A 22,653-nucleotide genomic window follows, 5' to 3' on the forward strand; every position below is an offset into this window, starting at 1 on the left:
AACCTTAAGATGCCGGCATAAGGGTGAATGGTGATTTTATTTTACTATCAGACAGGCTTATGTAAGTACAAATAATAATTGTTTTAATTATACACACGCACTCATTCGAGTTTTGTTCTAGTAATTTGAAAATGAGCTGAAAATTGTATATAATAGACAGATTGCATGTTTTGATATATTTAAAAAGAAGGTTCTTATTTATATGTACAGTGTGTAACAAAAGTAAGTGATAATACTTTTGGGGTGTGTACGTGTTCCTTGTAGAGAGTTCACTGTGAAAGTAGCAGCTCTGAAAGACGAAAAATTTTTTTCACTTTTGTATGGGCAAGGGCCCGAGCGTCACGAGTTTCCCCATACAAAAGTGAAAAAAAAATTGGCTCTTTCAGCGCTGCTACTTTCACAGTGAACTCTCTACAAGGAACACGTACACACCTTAAAGTATTATCACTTATTTTTATTACACCCTGTATAAAAGCTATATTTTAATTTAACGTTAACATTTCACCACACACAAGTCACAAAGATAAAATAAAAGATAGACTTATAGAAGAAAGAATAAAAAGAAATGATGCTGTAGAAACCACATGGCACTGTTACCTAGATCTGCTTTTAAATCTTTTAACTTTTTTCTTTGTTTCTTGGCTTCATGTGATTACTTACTTATTTTCACGGCAGATACTCAAAAGTTGTCTTAAAGTTAAGTTAAAAGCCATATACGATGCTTCTTAATTTGTAGACTCAACTGCGGGCCTAAAATGTTCACATTTAGCAATTCCTCTCAATCAATTCAGCAAATGAATTGTCAAAACTGTCAAACTGACAAATATCAAATCAGTGCAAAAATACAGAAAGGAATTGCAAGCAGAGTTGCATTTTGCGATTTCAGAAAAATGAATCATATTATGATTCATATCATGATTCTTCAAAGCGACCATTTTAGCCCCGCAGGAGTTGAGTAATTTGAGTCAGAGAGATTCAAGTCTAGGGAGACTTAAATGGCGTTCTTGCTTTTTTTTCGACTAAAGTCAAAATATTATATTTTAATGTAGTCTATATGGGTGATGATGATGCACCGATGAAGTCTAGATAAATATAAGCTAAACTTGACCTGACCCCAGATAGCCTGCATCCAGCGAAATGCCGCTTTTAACTGTACACTACTGCTTGGACCGATCTAGACCTTAAGAGGATACACCAGGGGCGAGAGAAATTGAAAATAGGTATTTGAAAATGTATTGCTTTCTCACCAATCTCAAGTCGCCCACTGCAGAGCGCGATAGAGACAACACGACAAAAGTTCTAATAAAAGAACAGAAAATCTTCGATTCGTTGTCCGCTGATTCCTTCTCCAAAACTTAACCGATTTAAGTACTTTTTTCATTAAGAATTAAAGGAAGGCTTGAGCTATGTTCCTATGTTTTATTTTTTTTTGTACATTTTAGCCAGTTTTGTTTTCTGGAAGTTTTTTGAACACAGAAGAAAATCTGGCCATTTTTTTGGGTTTTTGGACGTTCTTATCTTTTTAATAATAAAATTATGAAAAAAAAGGAAAACATAGGGACATGCTAATAGTGGCCATAGATATTCAGGAAAAAAATTATAACTCTACCGACATTATCCAGGGAGGAAACAGGGGACAACGTTTGTATGGAAAAACGGCGGTGTGGAATCCTCTTAAATATTGTTGATATGTCGATTCTGATAAATAATCTTACAATAATATAGTTTTGATATGATTTCGATGCAGTCCTGATAGCAAAGGTTGCGTATACATCTTATGTCTTTAAACGAGCAATTCTTGTATATATATATCGTGAAATTTAGTATATAGGGGGTTTCGGGGGCGATAAAGCGATCTAGCTAGGAATCATTTTTAGAAAATGTCATTTTCATCGAATACCGAGCAAAGATAAAATGTTAAATCAATGCCACTACTGAATTACAAAAATTGTAAAGTTAACCAACCACATTCTTGTTGGTCCTAATATCCAGAAATTAGTTTGATATGGAGATTCGAGATGATATCAAGACGACTTGTGTTTAATAAGTTAAATTAAGGTTGGGTTGCACCAGAGGCGTGGTTAAAGTTAAAGTTATGGTTATAGTTAAGGCAAATTGAACTTCAACTTTAACTTTGACCGGAGAAATTGACAGATGACAACTGGTCCAACAATGTTATAAATGAACGTGGGCGGGGGCGCTGCTGGTAAAGGAGAACTGTCAAAAATGGCGTTTTTGTATGATGACAGCGTTAGTTCCTTTTTTCGCCACGTGCATATTAAAACCTTGTCGAGCTCTATGGTTATGGTTGAATATGGCGTCTTGATGGCGTTAATTTTTAACTTTAACCAAAGATTTGACATTTTGCATTGTGGTTAAAGTTACAGTTATAGTTAAAGTTAGTTGGTGCAACCCAATCTAAGAGTATTTTCTTTCTCAAAACCGACTCCCTAATAAAAATAGTTGAACATGAAGATAGGATTTACAATATATTTCTGCCAAATATGACTTAACCTTGAAACCAACAGCTTTCAAGGTTAAGACGAACAAATTGCTTTTTCAACGTAAAAGACAAGGACGGCAACTTGGACTACTTTTTTTTATGAAATAAGGGGCAAACGAGCAAACGTGTCACCTGATGGAAAGCAACTTCCGTTGCCCATGGACTCTCGCGGCATCAGAAGGGCTGCAGGTGTGTTGTCGGCCTTTTAAGAGGGAATAGGGTAATAGGAGAGGGTAGGGAAGGGAATAGGGGAGGGTAGGGAAGGGAAAAGTTTAGGGGATTGGGCCTCCGGTAAGCTCACTCACTCGGCGAAACATAGCGCAAGCGATGTTTAACGCCGGTTTTCTGTGAGCCCGTGGTATTTCTCCGGTCGAGCCGGCCCATTCGTGCCGAAGCATGGCTTTCCCACGTCCAAAAACTCCTGTCTTATCATCGTTCATTAATAAGATTGACTGTCTATAATAAGTCGTAAACGCTATATCCGCCTTTTGCTCAGACCTCCCACTTGTCTCAATTCCAGGGTCCTCTGCCTCGAACAGGACAAGACGCTGTACGTGCCGGTCGCCAGGAACCAAACCGGCTACCTCAGCCGCGTCGTGCTAGAGGGAGAGAAGACACCGGCGCTGATCAAGAAGGCCGTGTCTAGGAACGGCATGGAAACGTATGGTGTTACTGTTGGTGAGTAATTGTTTTGCTACACTTAGGGCCGGGAGTGCCGGGAGTCGGGACACATAAACAAGATACGACGTTGTGTCGAACCATAAAGTTAATATACCTAGCGGAATAGAGAAACAAAGGCCTGAGCAATTAGAGAGATGTCCCCATGACAGCAGCACTCTTTTTTTGACGTCCAGTCGGCACGTGCCGCACGTTGACAATTTAATCTCATAGAATTCATGTTCAATCATGCTTGTGTAAGTGTATACGTACACATATTTTTCACACAGGTGAAAACCAATTTCGGTTTCGTTTGACAGCTCGAGATTGTTGCTCTAATCCGCTAGTTATATTAACTTTATGGTCGTACCACGATGCGGCGTCGTTTCACGATGCGACATCGCGTCGGGGGAATCTACGACGAACATCGTAAAAAACTACGTCGCGACATCGTAACGTGCCACGATACACAGCACGACGTCGTGTCGTAGAAACTCACGATGCGTTCCTGTGTCAGTGCCACAGTTGTTCAAAATTCAAAGATGACGCATCGTGAGTTTCTACGACGCGACGTCGTGCCGTGTATCGTGTACGATGTCGCGACCGTGTAGTTTTTTACGATGCTCGTCGTAGATTCCCACGACGCGACGTCGCATCGTGAAACGACGCCGCATCGTGGTATGACACGACGTCGTATCGGTTTTATGTGTCCAGGCCCTCAGTTGTGTTGTCATATCGTGTCAAGTAAAAGTTTATTAACTTACTAGATGGCTCCCGCAATTCCCTTGCGCCAAAATTCGTTTATTGCGCGGGAACCGTACATTTTTCCGGGATCAAAAGTATCCTATGTCCATTCCCGGGACTCAAGGTGTCTCTTATACCGAATTTCAGCAAAATCGGTTCAGCCGTTTGAGTGTAAAGAGGTAACAGACAGACAGAGAGACACACTTTCAGATTTATAATATTACTAGCTGTTGCCCGCGACTTCGTCCGCGTGGACTTTAGATTTTTTAGAATCATAAAAAGTTTAATGTGTGGGAACCGTATATTTTCCGGGATAAAAAGTATCCCTTGTCCTTTCCCAAGACTGAAAGTATTGTGGTACCTACCAAATTTCATCAAAATAGATTGAATAGTTTAGGCGATAATCATAAAAATAATAATTTCACTGTTTTTAGTCATTTATAAGGTTTCCTGTACAGACTAATGTGTTATGCAGTATGCTTAGTGACTTTGGATCCAAGATACACTTTCATGATGTGAGAACTCATTGTCTGAGATCTCATTGTCTGAGATCACTACCACTTCAGAATTGCAAGCATATACCACTGTATAATATGCTTGGCGTTAATCAAGCAATGATAAAATTAATGTTCATTTCATACGCGTGTCTTTAAAGGCTCTAAAGTTCTGTTCAGTGACTTTCTTTCTATCATTACACTAATGAAAACTCATCAGCTCAATATAATATAATATTATGCTCAAATATAACTATAATCGTCCGTATAAATTTTAAGGAGATTAGCATTACCTCAAAGATCTCATAATCTAATTGCTAACTTGGTAACCTAAACACCTAAACACTCCTTTCTACCCAAAGCTGGAGTGTGTGTGTATATCAGAGATGATATCAGCTCTCGCCGCCTCAGCAATCTTGAGGTCATGGACCTATCAAACTTATGGCTCCGCATAGATTGCGACGACCACCCTCGCGTCTATGCGTGCCTATATAGGTCCCATAGTGGTGACCCCGAGACGGACCGACTCTTGGAGCACCTGCAAGCTGCTTTAGATTTTGTGCAGCAGCAGATCCCATCCGCAGAGATCATAATACTTGGCGACTTTAATGCCCACCACGCCGACTGGCTCAATTCCAGTAAAACTGATCATGCGGGGAGATCTGTCTGCAACTTTGCCCTTGCGAACGACTTGACACAACTGGTTACTACACCTACGCGAATCCCAGATGTGGATGGTCAGAATCCTTCCTTGTTGGACCTCCTACTGACTTCAAATCCTGACGGTTACCAAATATCCGTAACCACACCACTTGGTTCATCGGATCATTGCCTTCTTAGGAGTTCTGTGCCACTTACGACGGTGTTAAGACAGCGCGCTGTTAAATACCGTCGTGTGTGGCACTACAAGTCAGCAGACTGGGATGGGATGCGGTCGTTTTTTGCATCCTATCCTTGGGGGCACGTGTGCTTCTCGCCGGATGATCCCGACAAGACTGTCAACTGGTGATGCAGGGGATGGAACTTTTCATTCCGACCTCTGTAGTGCCATCTGGCGGCAGATTTCGTCCCTGGTTTGGTTCATCCACCAAAAAAGCTTCTCGCCGGAAGCAGGAGGCTTACCTACACGTAGGAAATGGATCGTTGGTCCAGGACGCAAAAGACAAAGCCGATCTTCTGGGCAAGCTCTTTGCGTCAAACTCGACCCTGGATGACGGGGGGCAGAAACCGCCGACCATACCGCGATGCACGAGCATCATGTCGGATATTCGGTTTCATCAGCGCTCAGTGCGAAAAGCCCTCTGTTCCCTTGATATCCAAAAGTCGAGTGGGCCTGACGGAATCCCGCCTATTGTGTTGAAAAAGTGTGCTCCAGAGTTGGCTCTGGTCTTGACGCGTCTTTTTCGGCTCTCCTATTCCAATGGCATCGTCCCGGCTTCCTGGAAGACAGCCTTGGTACACCCGATCCCCAAAAAAGGTGACCGCTCAAATCCTTCCAACTACAGACCAATCGCTATAACCTCTCTCTTCTCGAAGATAATGGAATCCATTATCAATAGCCAGCTTCTTCGATACTTGGACGGCCAGGGATTGCTAAGCGACAAACAATACGGGTTCCGTAAGGGTCGCTCGGCTGGTGATCTCTTGGCATACCTGACTCATCGTTGGGCTCAGGCAATTGAGTCGAAGGGCCTCTCCCTTGGCTGAGGCTGTTAGTTTGGACATTGCGAAGGCCTTTGATCGGGTTTGGCATAAAGCGCTGCTATCAAAGCTTCCATCATACGGGCTGCCCGAGAAATTACGAGGGGAGGTCCAAAAGTTCGCGGAATGGAGGGGATGGAGTGGGGATAGGGTAGCTCGCTTAGTGTCATACTAATTGAGCACTCATAACTAGTATATACAGGGTGTAATAAGACCACTTCCGATAACTTTGGGGTATGATTATACTACATTTTCTGATTACGAATATGTATTTTTTTTTTAATTTTTTTTTAATTTTTTTAATTTTTTATTCTTTATTTTTTTATAATTAAAACCCTTTAAACATGATAATAAACCACATAGAAAAATATTTTGAAATATTTTTTTTTATTTTATTATTTTTACCCCAATAAGCATTTGCAAGCGCGCGGTCATTGTTCTCGTGACCCGAGTACAAAGCCGAGAACGTTGACCGCGTTAATCAGCTGTTAGCTCCGGCCTACGCACGCTAAGTCGAAAGGTCGTATGCGACGAATGACGATACACTACGAGTTACGACAACACACAGAAACCCTAATGTATGTGGTGTCTTTTCAATTTCAAACCCATGAAGGTCACCATGACGTGGAACTTAGAACTCTGACCTCTGACCTCTCATCTAAGCTATTTGCAGTGTTAAGAGATTAATGGTAGCTCATGTAGAAAACTGTAAGTAACTGTCTGTGCATGTGTAACAACTTACGACAGTATGGCAAACTTCTAAGATTATTAGACTAGTTAAAAAGTTCATCGTAACGAAACCTATGCGGATGAACTGTTTATCCGCAATCGTCACTTATCAATCGAAATAACAGATGATACACGAAAAAACCTCATACATAAAACTGGCAATTAACTTACGTGAAAAATGTTGAGTTCAAGTGTTCTTACTTCTTTATGCATTTTGAAAATAGTCCTTAACACCAAGCAATAAGACCAGTCACCACCAAGAACGTCAAAAACACACACCACAAAGTATTTTATTACAACTGAAATAATAATCAATTATTAACACTTTACACAATACTTCCTTGAAGTAATTGTTAAAAAATCAAACTTATGTCCTAACAACTATAACAACCTATTACCTCAATGCTCAAATGGCTACTAAATTAAAAAATCTATTTTAATTTTTGAAATATTGTTCGTCGTGTATCGACTTTCGGAAGTAGTCAAAAGACACCGAACGACGGCGGCGGCTTGCTTTGATCGCGGCGCCGACAAAGCGCGCCGCTCTGCAGTTGTGCACGACGCACGTGTCGCTAATCCATTTCAAGGACAATCTAAGTGTTGTACCCTATAAATTCAATACTATTTTGTCGATATTTAAATTACCATTAAATAATAAAAATTATAACTATTATTTAGTAGATCTCATCTCATTCTTTAAATTCGATACCTACATTACCGTGATAAAGTGATTGTTATACCGTGGTACGCGTTATGCGCGTCTACGTATGCGCGTATAAGCGTGTACGTACCAATGAAAATACTTTAATAATACTTACCTAATTAATTAAATAACTTTTAATTATTGTCGCTTTTCTTAATATTGAGTAGGTATTTGTTTATTTTTAGTTTGACAGTAATCAATACGTACTCGTATGTAAAACAATTAATACGATTTATCGATAAAAAAATTATCGATTACTCAAAATATTCACATTGCACAGGGATACATCCCTATTATTTTACAAAGTTTTTTCTTCAATTTTGTTCAGTCGGCTGCCTAACACGCGCCGTGCTGGTGTAGGTACTGTGACGTTTTTGTTTAAGTTTTGTAATTTTACGTTTAGATGTTGTCATATTGCTTGTTTTGTGTATTGTTAACTATTTTTTATGTTTGTAATTAATAACGGGCCGTGACAAGATACGTCCGATGAATGTGCGATGCTTTAAGGAACAGGTGAACATCGTCGTCGATAGACGATAGTGCGGTTTAAACAGTGCAATAAAAAGTGTTTAAAGAATTGGAATGTCTCCTGTAATTACTTTTGTTAAGTGTTGAATAACTCTGCAATCTACATCGAGTTAGATGGATCATGGAGCACAGTTAGAACTGCATTTCATAAAAGCAGACAGCTGATCACAGGTCAGTGAACATGTTATCACGTATGTTTTCCATTGATAGGTATTGATAGGTGCAGTAGGTAACTTTGTATGTATTTTTACAGATGTGTAAATCGGATGATGATTGGATGTGAATTATGATTTCTTTTCCTTTTTGGCCGGAAGTAAAAACTGAGTATTTTTGAGTAAAAACCTGAGAAACGGTAATTAATAAATTGTAACATTTTGTTAAATCGTGAAAACTATTGTAATTTAATAATCATTACAATATTGGTGGTTTATTCACTACCTACGGGCTAGGGTATAGGGCACACCACGATCAGCTGTTTTGTCTTAACTCATGACTAGCGCAGAGCCGCGCGCGCGGTATTCGGCGCGGGGGGGCCGGCTCGGCCCGGGGTTTCATTCATCGGCGGCGGGCGATATTATCGCGCATTAACTGTACGCATTATACATTGCGTGTTGAAAATTTTGACTATTTTAAAAACTGGCGATTACATGAAAATTTCTTGCACCAATGGATATATCTCATGCCCTATAATAACCCCACGAAGTTATCGGAAGCGGTCTTTTGACACCCTGTATATAAAATCTCAACCCTATAGCGCCATTCGTTTACGAGTACTCGCCTGCTAAACAAGTCGATCCGGAAGCAAACTGCAACTATGGAGAAAATTGAACATCGCGCTGTGATAAAATTCCTTACCAAGCAAGGAAAAAACGTTCAAACCATTTTAAATGAAATGGAAGCCGTTTATGGAGATCAGTGCCCTGGTAAAACAATGGTTTATAAGTGGCATGGACTTTTCAAACATGGTCGAGATTCAATTGAAGACGACCCTCGCTCTGGGCGGCCAGTTGAGGCCACCACATCAGACATCGTCGAAAAAGTCGAAAAACTTGTACTGGAAGACACACGTTTAAAGAAAAAACAATTATCTGCATTTGTTGGAGTATCAGATACAACCATTTTGCGGATCCTGCACGACCACTTGGGCATGACTAAAGTCAGTGCAAGATGGGTGCAGAGAATGCTCACGCCGCTTCAAAAACAGCAGCGCATCGACGCGTCTAAGCACTTTTTGGAGGTGTGTGGAGACAACCCTGTGCATATTTTGGAGCGGATTGTTACTGGAGATGAAACATGGGTTCATCACTTTGAACCTGAATCAAAACAGGAGTCCATGCAATGGCACAAAAAGGGTACACCACCTCCCAAGAAATTCAAAGTGTCAGAATCGGCTGGAAAGTTGATGGCCACTGTTTTTTGGGATTGTGAGGGAATATTACTGATTGATTATAAAGAAAGAGGTACCACTATAACCGGAGAATACTACGCATTAATATTGGAAAAGTATAAGGAGGCAATTAAAGAAAAACGTCGTGGAAAATTGGCCAAGGGTGTGTTGCTTTTGCAAGACAACGCGCCGGTTCACAAGAGCCGAGTTGCCATGGCTGCTCTTCACACGCATGGATTCGAACCACTTGTTTACCCACCCTACAGTCCAGACCTGGCCCCTAGCGATTTTTATTTGTTTCCAAATTTAAAAAAAGAGCTAAGGGGAAGGAAATTTTCCGACGATGACGAAGTAAGGAGGCAATTTCGGCGCATTTTGAGGCCAAAGACAAAAAATATTTTTTCGATGGTTTAGAAAAATTAATCCATAGATCAAATAAATGTATTACACTTAAGGGTGATTATATTGAAAAGGAAAAATAAATTTATTGTTATATTTTATTAACAACCCTTTCATTCCGCGAAGTTTTGGACCTCCCCTCGTATGTAAGTGGGTCACTAGTTTCTTAGCAGACAGAAGCATAAAGGTCGTAGTTGACGGCGAATGCTCGGAAACTCAGTCTGTTAATGCTGGTGTCCCTCAGGGCTGTGTGCTATCGCCTACTCTATTCATACTGCATATCAATGACATGTTACAAACCAACGGCATTCATTGCTATGCAGATGATAGTACAGGTGATGCTGTATATACCGGCTCCCCTAATATTTCTCGGCAAAATGTCACTGAGAGTCGAAACGAACTTGTGTCTAAGGTGGAGAATTCATTGGAGAAGGTCTCTGAATGGTGTAGACGTAACTTAGTCCAATTCAACCCCACCAAGACACAAGTCTGCGCGTTCACCACTAAAAAGTCACCAATAGTCGTTTATCCTCGTTTCGAGGGCACATCTTTAACCATCTCCCCTAGCATTGAGAAACTTGGCGTCAACATATCGAGCGAAGTCCAGTTCCGATATCATCTTGAGGGTAAGGCCAAATTAGCCTCGAAGAAGCTTGGTGTACTTAACAGAGCGAGACAGTACTTCAGTCCGGACCAACGCCTACAACTCTACAAGGCGCAGGTTCGGCCTCATATGGAATATTGTTTTCATCTCTGGGCAGGGGCGCCAAAATACCAACTGCTCCCTCTGGATCGTATCCAACGAAGGGCTGCTCGAATTGTTGACTGCCATAGTATTTCAAACAGCTTGGACCCCCTGGAATTACGCCGAGATGTAGCTTCACTCTGCATCCTCTATCGGTTGTATCACGGGGAGTGCTCTGAGGAGTTCGGAATCATGCCACCTGCAACTTTTCGCTATCGTCCCACGCGAAAAACATACCATCCTCATCACCTTGATGAGTGGCAGTCTTCCACAGTGCGTATTTCGCGTAACTTTCTGCCGTGCACTGTAAAACTCTGGAATGAACTGTCACCAGCAGTATTTCCAGACCGATACGACTTGCAAACCTTCAAGAAAAGAGCGTATTCCCTCTTAAAAGGCCGGCAACGCACCTGCAGCTCTTCTGATGTTGCGAGTGTCCATGGGCGACGGTAGTTGCTTACCATCAGGTGACCCGTTTGCTCGTTTGCCCCCTTATTTAATAAAAAAACTAAGGTCGAATCGTTTACATTGAAATAACATTAGGTATATTTTTTTAAATCGTTCGACAAATTCGGGTTTCGATCTTAAAGACGATTAAAAGTACCAATAATAGGGTTATAATTAGATAATTCATGGTCTGGTGACTGGTGGTAGTGATGATAATGAATGTAACTTGCATAGTAGCATATGCTTTCAGTTCTTAAACCAACTCCGAAAGTCGCAAACTTGTATTTATAAGGAATCCGGAGTTCTCTTAGCACCTTCGGAACCATGGTATATTATCTAATTGCAAAATCTTGAGTATTGGTAGCATATGCTTAGGATACTTCTCATATAATCGAAATCACTATATGTTTCTATATAAATTTTGAGGAGTTCCCTCGATTACTCATGGATGTATGGTGGAATTGTGGTGATGATGATGGTGATTAATTAAATTTGCATAGTAGTATATGCTTTCGGTTCTTAAGACAACGCTGAAACCCCCAAATATGTATCTATAAGGAGTAAAGAGTTCTGTTCACCACCTTCGAACCATGGTGCATATCCTGGTGCAAAATCTTACTTTTTGGTAACATAAGCCTGAAATGCTTCATATGAAACCAAGAAAACCATATGTTTCCATTTGAATTTTGAGGAGTTCCTTCGATTACTCATGGATCCCATCATCAGGTCACCACTTTTCTGAAAATGGGACCAAATTGGAGTGAAACCTAATATAACAAAACAAAATAAGCAAACAGCACATACATCAAAATATCATTAAAATAAGCATATTAATTACTAGCTGTTGCCCGCGACTTCGTCCGCGTGGACTTCAGTTTAAAACGCGCGATGTCAACAAAATTAGTGTCAAAAGCTTTTATAAAAAAAACCCTGGTACCCTTAAATCAAAACAGGAATTTTTGGAACTAACTTAATTTGAACAAATTTTCGTATTTTCACCCCCTTTCAACCCTTTTTTCCAGTAAAAAAGTAGCCTATGTCCTTTCTCAGGCTTTAGACTATCTGTATACAAAATTTCATTACAATCGGTTCGGTAGTTTTGGCGTGAAAGCGAGACAGACAGACAGACAGACAGAGATACTTTCGCATTTATAATATTAGTATAGACTAGCTGTCCCGGTGAACTTCGTGTCACTTTAAAACCTTCCCTGGACTTCTACGAATATTTTAAGACTAAAATTAGCCCAATCCGTTAAGCCGTTTTCGAGTTTTAGCGTTACTAACACAATTGAAAATCCATTTTTATATATTTAGAAGATTAGTATAGAAGTATGGATTTATTAGGCTGAGAAGGCAGGCAGCGGCCAGGGGTAATGACATGGTGTGTAAGATAAAAACATCATAAAGCTCCATACCGTGTCCCATGTATCCCATATATATTATTCTATATATATATGTCGCAGGGAAAAGAAGATATCAGGGATATCCCGAAATCCCTAGGGATATCACGAAATCGCGGTAGATACCGAATATTCTTGTTTCTTACGTCTTCTTACTAAACAAATCTAGTGATATGTCATTTCACTAAACTAAATTTAGTGAAATGTCAGAAAAGCGGATACCGCCGAATAAAAATCGAGCTACGCATTTCTCTCGCTCGCTCTAATACCCACACGGGCACTAGTGGGAGTGAAACAAATGCGTAGCTCGAGCTGGCGCGGCTCGTGTGATTTTAGTCGTTAAATTATTACGTGTACGTTAAGTTTGAATGCGATTTTCTAAATATCACCTTTTACGACTCTCGAGTTTCAACATTTTTTAATATTTTCCAGACTTACGCGCATGTTACTTGCATGGTTCGATAGCCTGTTAAATGTATATTATGGGGATATAACTCAATACCGATAATAAGATCCCTTGACGCTTATAATGCCCCATTCGCGTTAAGAGGGCGACTAACGCAAAAAATCGTCCTTCTCTCTTCCCACTCACGCCCGTCTTTCATATGTCAGGTGAAAAAGGACGACGCGGATTCATTTAAATAAAAAGAAAATTATTTTTTTCCTAATAACTCGATAAATATGTAACATTTAAAAAATCCGCTAGGTCAGTTCCTCAATGATAGAATTTTATACAATGTGTTAAAATATTAACTTAGTTCAATGCACGGTAATGGCAATATATGAAAAATTCGTGAAAATTAGATGCATCTTTGTGATCGAGAAAATTTTAAGATATCGTGTTTTTGCTAGGTCTGATTCTCGGAAATATAATGTAGTATCTATGTCTACATAATGAAAAAATTCGGGCTTATTTTCAAGTATAAAAATGAATTATAAAATCGTCAATTTAGGGTTAGTCGCCCCCATAAGAAGATAATGATAAGATAGTGATAGGGTATTAGAGCGAGCGAGAGAAATGCGTAGCTCGATTTTTATTCGGCGGTGTCCGCTTTTCTGACATTTCACTAGATTTAGTTTAGTGAAATGACATATCACTAGATTTGTTTAGTAAGAAGACGTAAGAAACAAGAATATTCGGTATCTACCGCGATTTCGTGATATCCCTCGGGATTTCGGGATATCCCTGATATCTTCTTTTCCCTGCGACATATATATTCGACATACATATATATATGCGAAAAAAAAATTTTTTCGTCTAACCTATGCGTGTGGGGTATCTATGGATAGGTCTTTAAAAATCATATTAATGTTTCTAATATTATTTTTTTCTAACCTGAATTGTTTGCGAGAGAGACTCTTCCAAAGTGGTAGAATGTGTGTCGTCCCCCCTATAACTTCTAAAGTAGGGGATAATTCTAAAAAAAATATATGATGTACATTACTATAAAAATTACCAACGAAAATTGGTTTGAACGAGATCTAGCAAGTAGTTTTTTTTTATACGTCATAAATGGTAAATCTTAATTTAACTTTCATTAAATCAACTGCAGAAATATAAAAATAACTCAAAAACCTTTTAATTTCATTGAAATAAACCTTATTGCTGCTGCGGAACTCTTCATGGGCGAGTCCAACTCGCACTTGGCCGCTTTTTTTATCTTGGCAATATGTATTGTTCCCGCGTCGCTAATTTTTGCGCTAATTTTATTATTCTATTTATCGTTAGTAATAAATTTTGATGATATTTTCAGGTATTGAGGAGCCAGTGTCTTTGGATCTTGTGGTTATGGGTTCTGTTGCTGTGTCCAAGGAGGGATATCGCATCGGCAAAGGAAAAGGTATATTGTTTTACTATCTTCTAATACATAAAATTCTCTTTACTGATTTTAAACAAATTTTATATGTGTCGTAGGATGATTTGATAAATCCGTGTTTTCGCGAAATCCCTAGAATTTTTGCGAAAATTCGATTTATCAAATCATCCTACGACATCGTAGGATGATTTGATAAATCGAATTTTCGCGAAAATTCTAGGGATTTCGCGAAAACACGGATTTATCAAATCATCCTACGACATATGCATATTCAGTGGGTCTGAGAATCGGCTACTGGGTACTTTTTATATTGATAAGTGCATTTGTTGAATAAATAATAGTAAATTATTACAACTCGAGACTGACGGCGACCATTGTTTGTGCGACGGGATAGCGATGGACGTTGCCATGGTGACATACTTTTAGTCACTTCTATAAAATAATACGGGCGAAATACTTTGTGGCAAGGAAACGTTTGCCGGGACAGCTAGTCACTTTATACGCAGGTGGCTTGTGAGTTGTGACATGCAAGAAGCAGATGTTTGACAGCAAATATTGCACGATATCTCCAGGCTGTCAAAAATGTTGTATACAACATTTCAGACAGATAGATATTGTGCGACATATGCTGTGCAATGCATGTTGTTTGCCTGTCGCAAGATTCAGCCGGTTAACCTACCGATCTGTGCAGTCGGATTAAAGTTTTAACTTTTGATTATTTACGCATTTAGTCCACCGACGTTGCGAACTGCGAAACAGCGGCGAAGCGAGTCACTGTCTCACCCGCCACACGACAATGCGTTATATTGCATCTCGCTCTATTCCTGTTTCGCATTGGCAGATATTTCGCAGTTCGCTGCGTCGGTGGACTAGAGGCGTTATTCATGTGAGAAACGTTTAAAAAGTTTTTATACATCCATTATGACCAAAATCATCAATTTATGTCTGTAACAATAATTATTTTGTATTTATAAGGTTATGCCGACCTGGAGTTTGGACTGATCAGCCACTTGAAGGCGATCAAACCCACCACCATCATCGCTACCACTGTGCACGACTGTCAAGTAAGGAACAATTAGCATATCATTCTCAAGTCTATCATACAAGGAAATAGGAAAATTGACATGTCGATCACGAGTCTATTATACAAATAAATAAACTTACAAATTCATACGCTAAAGGTACAATTCCGTGCATCGCGACAGTCGTAAGCTGCGCGCGGCCTACGACTGTCGTCGGCCGCTCGCGATTATATAATAGAACATTTCTCGGAAAAAAAATTGTATATTAAAAGATGTTTTAGATAGAAAAGATCTTTTTCAGGTGTTCGAGACCCTGCCTGCGGAGCTGTTCGGACCGCACGACGTACCCATAGATCTGATCGTGACACCCACACAGGTAAACCTATGCTATAATATTATAAAGTATTGTTTGTGTTAGAGTCTCACTACTCAAAATTGAAGAAGCGAGTGGAAGAACACAATAACTGACAATGAAAAATTATTTGATATAGAAAAATTGAGCATTTTATATGTAGCCAGATACATTATCATTGTATTCATCAACTCACGTCTTCAATTAGTCCCCGGATTTGCAACATATCTTTATTCTATTACAGGTGATCGAGACCCAGCGTATGAGCCAGCGGCCCGCCGGCGTGCTGTGGCACATGCTGTCCAGCCGCCGCCTGCAGCTGATACCGGCGCTCGCGGCGCTGCGTGACGTCGAGATGCTGTGAGTTACATCCTCCACCAGCCAGATAGCCAGCCAGCCCGTCAGCCATATAGCCAGCCAGCCAGCCCGCCAGCCATATAGCCAGACGGCCTGCCAAAGAGCCAGCCCGCCAGCCTGATAGCCAGCCAAAGAGTCAGCCAGCCAGCCCGCGAGCCAGATAGCCAGCCCGCCAGCCAGTCAGCCAGCCCGCCAGCCAGCTAGTCAGCCAGAGAAATGAATATCGGAATCCGAGCTGTCGTAAACAGATCGGTTTATTTCCGACAACAATAGCTTTTACTTTAATAGCAGTAATGCATAATGTCTAAATTCTAACCCCCTTACTAATAAACGCTGTATAAGCTTTGAGTAGTTATACAGTGTTTTGTCTTCTTCAATCCAATTAAAAATGTCACTTGTGTGACAGGAACAAAACACTGTATAACTATTCAAAGCTTATACAACGTTTATTAGTAAGGGGGTAATTGTTTTCCTGAAATTTTTTAGACCAGTATGTTTTAGAGTTTAGACGGTTTCCGAAATTCTTACAATTTTACTACCCAAATGTTGTTGTTTTCACAAAACTCAAGAGTTTCGTTGTCCGCCGTAGGAATTTCTCCCATAGGTAGTCAATGTCTTTAAGTATTGATTCCCAGCAAAAGACGTAAGATAGTTTTATCTCCAAAAATATGCGGTTTCTGCGATATAAGCGATATTCAACGCAACATACTTTCAAATAATTAAATAATTTAATTGCAGCGCTGGTCGAGCGTGCACGTTGAAGGAAGAAGATACGGACGTCGAGGAGCGTCGCGGGCCCGCACGCGGGCGTCGCGCGCGCACACGCAGCCATAAGAGCCAGAGCGAGGGAGATGTGAGTATATAGCTGTCCCCCTCACACCTACAGAAGTAGTGTGGCAGACTAATGCGGCTTCGATACGTTGGCTTTTATGAACCATTACATAGGTGTAAAATAACATAGTAATAGTACTTAGGGTATGTGTGTTTCTTCTTCGCCGTTAAATATTTTAGTCATAATGTTATTTATTGCCATTTTCAGGGCGGCAACACGACGGAAGGCGAAGAGAGCAAGCCCAAGGGTCGTCGCACACCGCGCCGCCGCAACAGCCACAAGAACAAGGAGGGGAAGGAGGAGGGAGAGGGGAAAGACGGCAAGGAGGAGAAACGCCGCCCCAAGCGGTACAAGCCCGCACCCATAGATTTCACTGTTAAGGTAATTATATTATCCGACGTTACTGGCGTAATCATGCCAAACTTCGGTCGCGTATTTTCGGCCTAGTGTGTTTAGACACTAAGGCTGCGTTTCCACTGAAGCGGAGCGGAGCTTAGCGGTGCCCGAATTGACCAATCGTGCTATTCCAGCGGAATGACAGCGAAGCGGAGCAAATATTTCGAGCATGGTGATTGACTGAGCCACAGAGGTCGAATTGCTTGTTTGAAATCTCGCGGCGTAACGGCTAGACCGCGCGTTAGGGCGGACGCATATAATTAGCCTAACGACGCCTTTCAATCTAAAAGCTATCTAGGCGTATAGCTTTGTCCACACTGTGCCTTTTTCTGTTCGTCAAGGGCATGCGTTATGGCGCAATCATTCAAAACAGCGAACGTGAGGCATGCCCGCAACGCATGCCATCTGACCGTATCAAAAAAACAAAAATGACAATGTCGGCGTTGCGTTCGTTGACGTATTCAATTATTGAATGCGCCAAAACGAAAGTTGAATGAAAGAAGATGACGAAAATTGAAGACGAAAGCGCATAGTGTGGACATAGCTTTTAGACACCAGAGCGTGCTGGATTACGGGAAGTGACGTCACTCATGTCTTGTTCAAAATTTTTGAATTATCTTCGCAGCAATACTGCCCAAACCGGACAGACTTCACTTGGTGTTTTAAAAACGTTCCGATCCACCTTTCTTCAAATCTACGAATAATAAAAACTAAGGAAACGTCACTCACATACTTCAACCGTTTTGAATTTGGTTCCTTTTCGCACGCTAAAATATGACAATAGCTTCGAAACACCAACACTCACGAAATAAAGCTGTTGGCAATAATTGTGACTTCTATAATTAAACAAAATTCTTTCATGTATTCGGGGCTCTTTTTGTAGCTCGCGGAACAAGTGTCGATAAGGTACGAATATTAAAACTTAGGGAGATCGCAGACGGCACACTTTTTGTGTGATCGAGTCGCACATACAGTCGGCATGGCGCGGCCATGCAGATTGTATGTGCGCCGGAGACTCGATCACACAAAAAGTGTGCCGTCTGCGATCTCCTTAAGTTTTAATATTCGTACCTTCAAATGCATATTTTAACAAAATGCTCCAATTGCTATCACTTTTTTAGTTATCGTTATAATTTATGATATTTTCAGATCTCGAACATCAGTCCGAATACACGTGTTCGTGAGCTTAAGAATGTGCTGATCGAGCGCGGAGTTAAACCACAGATGATGGTGTGGAAGGTGAGCCTTTATATTATACTAGCTAAACGCCGAGTTTCGTGGGGGCTCGCGTCGTTTTTCTGCGTGGTGATAATCTTTAAGAAAGTTTTATTTTATTTTAATAGTAACCAAACCTTGACTGACTGACATTATATAAGTAAAAATTACTATGTTAAAGCACAAATCAATAGGCGTGATAGTTTTTCCGTAAATTGTACCACAAAATGTTCAGGTTGTGGGATATACTAGGGCTTGCATTAGTTGACGCCCGCAACTCCGTTGAGCAGAACTGGCGTTTTCCGGGATAAGAAGTATTATATTATCCTTTGCCGGAACTTAAAGTATCTTCATACCCAGCTAAATCGGTTCTGTGGTTTAGTTTAGTGAAGAGTTGAGAGACAGACACACACACATCTTTTTTACATATATTTGCAAGCTATAATATACTTAATATATTTTCAGGGACACCGTGGTTTCTGCTATCTCCACTTCTTCAAGCCTACACCCAAAAAGGTATTTTATCACTTAAAGCTGATCGCACATTTGTCAGCAGCGTACGCTCCGTACGCGCCAAACGCACCGCATTGTACACGAAATGCGGCGCGTACGGCGCGTGTTTGCTGATAAATGTGTGAAAATATTTACGTACATTATATTTTACTGACGTGTTTTATTTAGTTAAGGGAAGCGTAAAGTTAATATTGGTATAAGTAGGGGGTTTTACAGAGTTTTTCTTACCATTAATTTCCTATTTTAGGGCGAAGGCGACGCCGTAGTGTCACACAAGATGGACGACATTATCACCGCTCTGCAAGCTGTCAACCTGGGCGACGAGGACGACAAGCCGCGCGTGCTGTGCGTCGAGCCGGCGCCGCCGCGCCGGCCGCGCGACGACGCCCCGCCCCTCGCGTCTCTAGAGACGCAAGCCCCGCCCACTGCCGAGGTACGCTGGTACAAGAATTTATTGACATTTGGGACATTGGCAACGTCCAACGCCTACGTGGTTCAATGGTTTATACTATAAACTTTATAGCATGGTTTAGGCTGCGTTTTTCCACTGGAGCGGAGCGGAGCGGAGCTTAGCGGTGCCGAATTGACCAATCACCATGCTCGAAATCTTCGCTCCGCTTTGCTGTCATTCCGCTGGAATAGCACGATTGGTCAATTCGGGCACCGCTAAGCTCCGCTCCGCTTCAGTGGAAACGCAGCCTTAATCGGCTCAGTAAATTGTGAATTCGATTATCACGTAAGAAAATGGTAGTCTCCAAGTTTGGTTTGGGTAATGTAGGCTGATCATCTGATTGTCTGAAGATGATCCATCGTCGGATGAGCATGAAGAAACCTGATCTCTCGCCAGTCGTGTTAGTATTTCAGTTATGGCTCATTTTCATTGGTCGTTAACTCGTTCGTTATACAGCATGCGGGCAGTCCCCGCAACCGAGATAACGACCAATGTAAGTTACAAGTCGATACGTGTTCGTTACACCGCCTGCGGGGATTGCCCGCATGCTTTATACCGACCGTGATATCGACCAATGAAATTCATCGGTCGATATACAGCTTGCGGGACGCGAGTTGCCATGTTTCCGACAGTTCCCAATGGCCGCCATACTACTGCAAAGGAGATTTTTTTTTTTTTTGTTTGTACCACCCTGAAACTTTTTTTAACAGTTCCGTGTATGATCATAAATAGAAGTCTGATAATGCCATACCGTATGATCATAAATAGAAGTCTGATAATGCCATACCTGTGGGAGGTCGTGAATGTGAACAATATTTTTTCAAAAAGATTTCATTCGTAATTCGAACGATTTGTAACAGTATGGCACTAATTTTTCTGTAAGTTTGGGGTTTAACAAAATATATAAATACAAAGTTTCAAAACCTAGGTGGCGGCAATCTTGTCAAAGCAGATGTTATGTTGTATAATATTCTGCGGCTCCCACCGCTCGAAAGATTTCTCAAGATGTCTTCCACCATAGTTATAGTATGGTTACATACTTTTTTAAAGTTGAATTTTATCCAAATGAACCGAATACAATGATAAGTCATTAGTCAGTTAGTTCAAATAAGTCATTAGATAATCTAAAAAAATTATCATGATCTTCTACTGTATCACACTCCAAAATATGCAATTGTAACTCATTACACAATGTTTCTGACGCGCCATGCCTGTTTATATTTTTCCATGCAGTTACAGACGTTCATGCCATGTTCAATGGCAAGAACGTTTGTAACTGGCGACGAACACAGAGGTTCTCCCCAGCCCTGCGGGCCCTAACGACTAATGAAAACGGTTGCCCGAATGCGGGCCCTGTGGCACGCGTTCCAAAAATCTCCCGAACTCCGCATGCGGGCCCTATCGACCAATGAAAATGAGCCATAACAGATTATTTCAGGTACACGAAATAATAGTTCCGATTGGTGTTGCATACAAAATCATTGACAGAGATGTATGGTTACAAACATAGAATTATAACTTTTAGAAGAGGCATTCCATACAATCGTCAGCGCGAAAATTTGTCACCCTCGAAATAAGTGAGCTCACTCATCTGAGAGCAGTGTGCCTTAGGACACGGTGACAGTCGGACGTGATTAATTAATTGATTACCGCATTGTTTTTCGCTACATTTCGCTCCAGAATGGCGTCGTGTGCCTTCCGACAGTGCAGTAACAACACGAGGAATAAAATAAAGCCAAAGGTGTAACATTTCACACGTAATTACTAACATTTAATTAATTATTTAAATTATTGTCTTCCATTTTAAGGGAAAAACCAAAGCGAAGCGTAAAATTAGCGAAAGAGAAAGTAGTAATTATGCTATTACTATAAGACAAAAAAGGACGTCAATATTTTCTCGATTCGATTAAAGCGTAAAATTAGTGAAAGAGAAAGTAGTTAATGCTATTACTGTAAGACAAAGGACGACAATATTTTCTCGATACACATTTTGCATGCAAAAACATTGCTACAGTTTTTTTTTGATGGCGTATGCCATATCCATATCCAAGTATTGACATCCTTGGTTACAAACTTCTTCATCTTTGTTATATTGTTTTTTAGTTCTTAAACAATCTAAATGTGAAAGTAAACTGTCTTTACTTTATTTCAAACGAAGCATAATATAGTCTTTAATGTTAAGTACTCACATACGGTTTTGCTCGATAGTTTTACTCCAAATCGAAGGAAATGACATATTTGACATAATATTTAATTCCATCGAGCCGGCTCGAAGCGAGCCTTCGAACTGTCAGTTTTGCGGTCCACACGGTGGTTATTGCTCGATTTGGAGTCAAACTACCGAGCAAAACCGTATGTCAGTACTTAGCATTATAGTATTTTTTTTCCTTTAGTATTTAATGAGCAATGTTTATTTTCAGGTCCACTGATTCAACATAGCCGGAGCGAAGCTAACAACTAACACTTCCTAAACACGCGATTTGTGGCTTGTGCACTCGGACGGCTGTCGCATTCCGATACTTGTTATGTAGGATGTAAGGTTCATTTTCCCTGTGCCGTCCCGCAGAATAAAGTTTATGTTTCTCGATAGTTACGGTGAATTACCCAATTATTGGCATGTTCATTTTATTAGCATTCTTGGTTTACAACAAAAGTCTAAGCCCCAATTTCACCAATGTCTGTTAGTGTTAACAGCTTGTTAAAATGTCATGTCTTCTCTTTCATTTATATCTAAAAGAGGTAACGTGATGCTAATTCGAGCGTTTTTAACAGTCGTTGGTGAAATTGGGGCTTAAGGTGGCTTTCCGATCCTCGCGGCACGCGACCGACAAAAATTCAAATAAGATGCCACTTTAATGACCTAGGCTATAGGTTTCATTTTGGTCTACGTCACTACAAAGCGGCGTGGCGCTAGACCAATGTCAGTAGAAAATGAAACTTATAGCCTAGTTCGTAAAGTGGCATTTTACTTGAATTTTTGTCGGTGACGTCCCGCCTCCCGGTAAAGACATAAGGCGTCTGATTTGGCGTCGCTGAATCGAAATTTTGAACGATGAATTTTTCTTTAATGAAATCTTTTTATTCAATGGTGTATACATTTTTTCTTGTTAGCATTTTGGACTTCGACACGCTGCGGCTTGGCATTATATGCGCGAACCTTTACAAACAAATAAGCCAAGCTTTGTAAAACGTAGGTTGTTATATTAGTTTTATTTTATTCTTCATCCCAGTCCAGATTTTAAAAATCGATTTTTTTATTTG

General features: G+C 40.6%; 1 protein-coding gene across 1 annotated transcript in view; it reads left to right on the forward strand.

Moving 5' to 3' along the window:
* Positions 1-21,846, forward strand: part of LOC121737584 (methenyltetrahydrofolate synthase domain-containing protein) — a 39,245-nt gene extending 17,399 nt beyond the window's left edge. Inside the window, exons 4-14 of the mRNA XM_042129243.1 lie at positions 3,024-3,181; positions 14,192-14,278; positions 15,230-15,318; positions 15,578-15,652; positions 15,873-15,988; positions 16,724-16,838; positions 17,025-17,198; positions 18,363-18,452; positions 18,894-18,944; positions 19,189-19,374; positions 21,813-21,846. Of these exons, the coding sequence (XP_041985177.1) occupies positions 3,024-3,181; positions 14,192-14,278; positions 15,230-15,318; positions 15,578-15,652; positions 15,873-15,988; positions 16,724-16,838; positions 17,025-17,198; positions 18,363-18,452; positions 18,894-18,944; positions 19,189-19,374; positions 21,813-21,821 (1,150 nt within the window). The 3' untranslated portion in view covers positions 21,822-21,846. The remainder of the gene's footprint in view (positions 1-3,023; positions 3,182-14,191; positions 14,279-15,229; positions 15,319-15,577; positions 15,653-15,872; positions 15,989-16,723; positions 16,839-17,024; positions 17,199-18,362; positions 18,453-18,893; positions 18,945-19,188; positions 19,375-21,812) is intronic.
* The last annotated feature ends 807 nt before the right edge of the window (positions 21,847-22,653 follow it).

This window comes from Aricia agestis, chromosome 21 (assembly GCF_905147365.1).
Source record: "Aricia agestis chromosome 21, ilAriAges1.1, whole genome shotgun sequence".
In the NCBI taxonomy this organism is placed as follows: domain Eukaryota; kingdom Metazoa; phylum Arthropoda; class Insecta; order Lepidoptera; family Lycaenidae; genus Aricia; species Aricia agestis.